General features: G+C 66.0%; 3 protein-coding genes across 3 annotated transcripts; 2 read left to right on the top strand and 1 right to left on the bottom strand.

Annotated features, from left to right (window-relative positions):
* Positions 1–551: 551 nt before the first annotated feature.
* Positions 552–1,860, top strand: AMSG_03625 (endoplasmic reticulum oxidoreductin 1; the record flags this gene model as incomplete). The annotated part of the gene is made up of 1 exon (XM_013904513.1): positions 552–1,860. Exon 1 carries the CDS (start codon positions 649–651, stop codon positions 1,858–1,860), a length of 1,212 nt encoding a protein of 403 aa, XP_013759967.1. The 5' UTR covers positions 552–648.
* A 155-nt stretch (positions 1,861–2,015) lies between these two features.
* Positions 2,016–3,290, top strand: AMSG_03626 (flavohemoprotein; the record flags this gene model as incomplete). Its single annotated transcript, XM_013904514.1, has 1 exon — positions 2,016–3,290. The coding sequence occupies one exon, from the start codon at positions 2,016–2,018 to the stop codon at positions 3,288–3,290; it is 1,275 nt and encodes a 424-aa protein (XP_013759968.1).
* Positions 2,546–5,375, bottom strand: AMSG_03627 (uncharacterized protein; the record flags this gene model as incomplete). The annotated part of the gene is made up of 1 exon (XM_013904515.1): positions 2,546–5,375. The coding sequence occupies one exon, from the start codon at positions 5,373–5,375 to the stop codon at positions 3,321–3,323; it is 2,055 nt and encodes a 684-aa protein (XP_013759969.1). The 3' UTR covers positions 2,546–3,320.
* Between the last annotated feature and the right edge of the window lie 265 nt (positions 5,376–5,640).

The following is a 5,640-nucleotide window of genomic DNA, read 5'->3' on the forward strand; positions in this document are numbered from 1 at the left end:
CCCCCCCCCCCTGCTCCATCGTCCAACAATCGCAGTCGTCTGAGGTCAGCCTCCATCTGCTCGGGCGAGCCGGGAGCTGGGAGCTGGGAGCTGGGAGCTGGGGCTGGGAGCTGGGGCTGGGAGCTGGGGCGGGGGGCGGGAGGACGGTACACCCAACTCCACGACGATTTTCATGGCCGGGAGAGTATGCGGAAAGCTGTCGATGCGGCAGTGTGTATGGGGTGTGTGTGGCGTGGCTGTGGTGGTCATGGCTGTGGCCGTCGTCTCGGTGGCTGCTGGACTGACTGACTCGGCCGATGAGGTCAGAGTGCCGACGGGCAATGTCGGCGATGTGGCGTGCATGGCAGAGACGACTGCGTCCATCAATGCAAGGATCGTAGCACCTGCTCTAGAGAAGCTCGTCCACTCTACCTTCTTTCGCTACTTTAAGGTCGATCTCTACAGAGACTGCCCCTTCTGGACAGGTACGGCGGTGCTCGCATGACTTCTGCTTGGCCGTTCTCGGCGCTCGCGGCAGAGTGGTCGCGCGGCGGCGGGGGGGGGGGGGGGGGGGCGGGTGATGGATGAGGCGGGAGAGTGAGTGTGGGATCGTATACTCACGTGGGCGTTTGGGTGTGGGCGAACGGGAGAGCAGACAGCGGGTTGTGTATGATGGAGGGCTGCTCTCTCAATCCGTGCTCTCCCTCGGACGTCCCGATGTGCCTCAAGCAACTCGAGGCGGCGGAGGAGCCGGCGTGCGAGCCGTCATCCGAGATGATGCTGTCGTTGGTGGCGGCGGTAGATCCGTTCGGCGCGCGCGCCGCCGATGCTCAGCGAGCTGATGCCGAGGGCCTGCCAGCGTACACGCCCGGGGACGTGTGGATGGTCGACGATGAGGTGCCGCGTGAAGACTCGGCAGCCGAGTTTGTTGATCTGCTCTCGAATCCCGAGCGGTTCACCGGGTACAAGGGCTTTGAGTCCCGGTCGATCTGGGCGGCGATCTACTCGGAAAACTGCTTTCTCGACGAAGACGACGATGAGGACGACGAGGCTGAAGACCTCGACTACGAGGACCCGGTCTTTGGCGACTCTGGCCACGGCCCGCATGCACAGCAGTGTCTCGAGAAGCGGGTCTTCTTCCGGCTCATTTCGGGCCTGCACTCGTCTATCACCTGCCACCTTGTCGATGAGTACTTTTTCGAGGACTCGCAGACGTGGGGCCCCAACCTGGACATGTTCAAGGCGCGGTTTGCGGCGCACCCGGAGCATCTCGACAATCTGTACTTTGCGTACATGCTTGCGCTCCGCGCCTTTGACAAGGCTGCGCCGCTGCTCTCGGCCTATCACTATCGCACCGACAACGCGAGCGAGCAGGCTGCCGTTCGCATCACCATGGGCGAGCTAGTGGAGACGCTGCGCGGCGAGCTCACCGCCGCCCGCTGCGACGTCCCGTTTGACGAGTCGCGCCTCTTCCGCGGGCCCGATGCTGCCGCCCTCCGCGCCGCCTTTCAGCGCAAGTTCTACAACATCTCGCGGATCATGGACTGTGTCGGGTGCTCAAAGTGCAGGCTGTGGGGCAAGGTTCAGATCCGCGGCCTCTCGGTTGCGCTTCGCATCCTGTTTGGCGACGGTAGCGCGAGCAGTCTTGCCAAGCTCACCCGAAACCAGATCCTAACCTTTGTATGGACGCTGCACCGGCTCTCCGAGTCGGTCGCCATCGTCAACCGCATGCACGCCCGTCATGCCCGCGCCACAAGCCTCTGGACCGGCGTGACCGTCCTTGTCCTCGTCGCCGCCGCTGGCTTTGCCACTGCCGTCGTCCGCTGGTTCATCTGCCGCTCATCGCGCGCCCGCCCATCCAAGCTCGCCAAGCAGGACTAGTACGTTTCAGTATGTGCGTTGTCGCCTGCGTTAATGCGCGTGACTGTGGCCTGGAGTGACCCACTTTTTTCCGCGTCGGCACCATCAAAACCACGCAGAGCTTTGGCAAAACTCACCCTGGCACACCAAACACACACACACGTCCGCTCACTATCATGTCGGAAACCACATTCTCTCTGGAAGCTGCGCTCGCCAACCCATCTGGGGTCGTCTCACCCGAGTCTGCAGAGGTGGTCAAGGCGACGGTCGGCGTTGTGGTGCAGCACATCGATACAATTGTTGCTCACTTTTACGATGAGCTCTTTGCTACCGTCCCGGACACCCACTACCTGTTCAACATGTCAAACCAGCGCGATGGCAGCCAGCGCAAGTCGCTGGTGGGAGCACTGCTTGCGGCTTCGCCGGCAACACTGGAGGAGGGCAAGCTCGAGGCGCTGATGGGCCATCTGGAGACCGTCTTCCACAAGCACGTGGCCCTCGGCGTCCGGCCGGACCACTACAAGATTGTCCACGACCACTTCCTGGGAGCCGTGGCGGCCGTGCTTGGCGATGCGGTGACCGATGCCGTGGCTGCCGCCTGGTCCGAAGTCGTTGTCGCCGTCTCGCATGCCTTTATTCGGCACGAGGATCGGGTCCGCACCGCGATGGCCGACGCCACCAGCGGGTGGACCGAGCCTGAGCCGCTCGAGGTGCTGGCCGTCGAGACCGTGAGCGAGGACGAGTGCTGCAAGACGCTGCGGCTGCGGGTCAAGGACGAGTCGCTTCGACCGGTCTTCTCCGCAGGCCAGTACTTGACGGTCCTGCCACCGGCCCAATGGCCGGCGCACGGCCCGCGGCACTACACCATCACCACCGAGCCGAGCGCAGAGCAGGTTGCCGCCCGTGAGCTCTCCATCACAGTCAAGAAGCTCGAAGGTGAGAGCGCCGAGACGCCGGACGGCCTCTTCTCGTCGTGGCTCACCTCGCTCGAGGCCGGCGCCGAAATCAGGGCACGCGCGCCCATGGGCGGCTTTGGCCGCCCGGCAAGCCTCGCCAGTAACCCGGTCGAGGTCTTTATCGGCGCGGGAATCGGCGTTACTCCGCTGCTGCCAATGGCATCGCAGGCGACGGCCGCCGGCTCCAAGGTCATCATTTTCACCTCGGCGCGGACGCGCAAGGCCGCGGCGCTCGAGCCTGCTCTGGCCGGCCTTGCTGGAGCTACTATCGTGCATCGGTACACCCGCGAGGGCGACGCCCGGCTCACCGCAGCTGACATTGTGACCAAGCTGGGCGAAGAGGGTGTCGCCGTGGACGCGCCCGGCCTCTGCGTCTACGTCTGCGGGCCGCGCAGCTTCATGACGACCATGCTCCCGGGACTGGCTGCTGCAGGCGTGGCCAAGACGGCGATCCGGTTCGAGGCCTTTGGCCCGACCGGCGAGCTTGCGGTGTGAAACAAAGCGAGCGTCCGAGTAAAAGCCGCGTTACGCCGAGTCTGGCAGCGAATTGTGGATGCGGGCAACCGCAGCGGCGAGGCGGGTCCGCGACTTGGCGCGCCGCAGCTGCGGGGCATGGACTGGCACAATGCTCAGGTCTGACACCGTGTCAAGGAGCGCGAGGCGGGCGGCGGTGAGGCCAGAGAGCATGCGTGTGGCTGGGACGACAACCAGCTCTGCGGGCGGAACAACCTCGATGGCGGTACGGGCGTCAAGAACGTGGTGCAGAGCGATGGTGACCGGGCCAGCCAGATGCGATGGAACCGTCACCGACGTCCGCATGGCGTCCGGGAACAGCTTGGAGGCTGAAGCAAGGAGCGGAAGCGGCGCCGATGAGCGCAGCCGCGGTGCGAGGCCGAGTGCGGCCTGGATGATTCGGGTAGCATGGAGCGGGACAAGGCCCGGCGCATCGTCGAGGCCAGGCTCGGCAAGGGCGGCGTGTGCAAGCTGAACAAGCGTGGGACGCGAGAGGAGCGCGGCGCGGTGCGGAACGAGCAGCGCATTGGCGGCGGCACCAAGCGCGCGGTGCAGGATGCGAGCCCGCTGGCCGGTCTGCGGCGCGGCGGCAAGGACCGGAACAACCCGGTCGAGCGCCCAAGTGGCCGACGGCGAAGCGTTGAGCTCGGCTAGTGCCGCGTCCCACGCGGGTTCGGGGGCGTCGATGCCGCAGCGTGCGAGCGCGGCGAGCGCGTGTGCATGCGGCGGTCGCGGAGCGTTAGGCAAGGTGTTGAGCGCCGCGAGGCGGAGGGCAGGCGAGACAAGATCGTCCCACCACGATGGCCAGCGGTGCGCAGTCCACGGTGCAGAGCCAACCAGGCGCTCGACAACAGCGCGGAGTGGCGGGTGCTTGTCGAGGAGCGCAATCGAGGTGTCGAGCGAGGCGAGGACGTCCATCATGTGGTCGACCGTTTCTGGCGTGGGTGCGTCGACGTGCGCCGCGGGCTCGTAGAGGGAGGCGACAATGCGGGCGCGGACCTCGTTGCGGCCGATGTGGCGGTGAAGGCGGGCGAGAGTCGCAGCGCGCTGCCACAGCTGGCGGCCCGACTCGGCGGCCTCGAGCCACGGCCCAACAGCATCGCAAAGCGCGCGAGTGACAGGCGCCGAAGTAGTTACGTTGATACCGCCGGTTATGGCAGCGTGGAGGAGCGGGAGGAGCGAGTCGACGAGGGGAGCGGCCGGAAAGGCGTCAACCGACTCGAGCGCGTCCCAGACGAGGGCGGCGGCCGGCGGCTTGGTCGTAGCGGCATCGAGCATACGGGCGAGGGCGGCAATGTCGGCCGGCGACGGCTTGCTCCGCTGCGCGGCCTCTGCGAGCTTGGCTGCCATGTTGCCGCACAGTGCGGCACCCACAGCGGCGGCGCGCGAGCTCGGCGCAGCCATGGCGTCGACGTACAGGCGTGCGACATCGTCGAGCGAGGTGGGGCGTGTCCCGAGAACGCCGGCAATGAGCTCTCGCGTTGCCTCGGTGTCGAGCTGCCAGCGGAGCGCCATTGCAGCGACAAAGCCGTGTGAGTCATTGCTGGAGACCAAGGCCACCGCGGCGTCAACAAGGCGGGAAGCGGTGTCGGGGCGGGCAATGTGGAGGCCGTCGAGAGCGAGGGCGGCAGAGGCGATGTGCTGCGGCGACGCACCATCACAGCCAGCAGCAGCAATGTCATCGATTGCTGCCACAACAGCATCATGCAGAGCCACATCGTCTGCCGTGGACGGGCGAGTCTTGAACACATGGGCGAGCGAGCGCGCGAGCGGCGGGAGGAGCGGCGGGTGCGGGAGAGCAGCGCCGGCGGCGATGTGGGCGGCACCATCATCATGACGAGCAAAACACTTTGCAGCCACATCAGCCAACGGCGGGATTGACTCGAGCGGAGAGTCCCCAGCAGTGGTCAGGACGTGGAGGGCAGTAGCGGTGTGGACTTGCAGCGCATGGAGGTCGGCCTCGGACGACAGGGATGACGGGACGAGGAGCGCAGCTGCAGAGAGTTCTGTGTACGGAATGGCTCGCCCAGGTACAAGGCGAGAGACCACCGCGCGGAGGGCGCTCATGAGCTCGAGGGGGGGGGGGGGGCTGGGAAGAGGGGTATGAGGGTGGGTTTGGGGCAGAGCCAGAGGGAGGGGAGGGGGGCAGTGATGATGATGGTTGTCATCGATCATTGAGGAGATATCGTACTTGGTGGATGTGATAAGGATGTGGGAGGGGGAGTGTGTGTGTGTGGGGGGGGAGTGGGGGGGAGGGAGAGGGAGGGGAGGGGAGGGCGGGAGGGGGGAGGGGAGGACGAAGGACGACTGCTAGGGGCACTTCCCGTTTTGC

The sequence above is a fragment of the Thecamonas trahens genome (assembly GCF_000142905.1).
Source record: "Thecamonas trahens ATCC 50062 unplaced genomic scaffold supercont1.13, whole genome shotgun sequence".
Lineage (NCBI taxonomy): Eukaryota > Apusomonadida > Apusomonadidae > Thecamonas > Thecamonas trahens.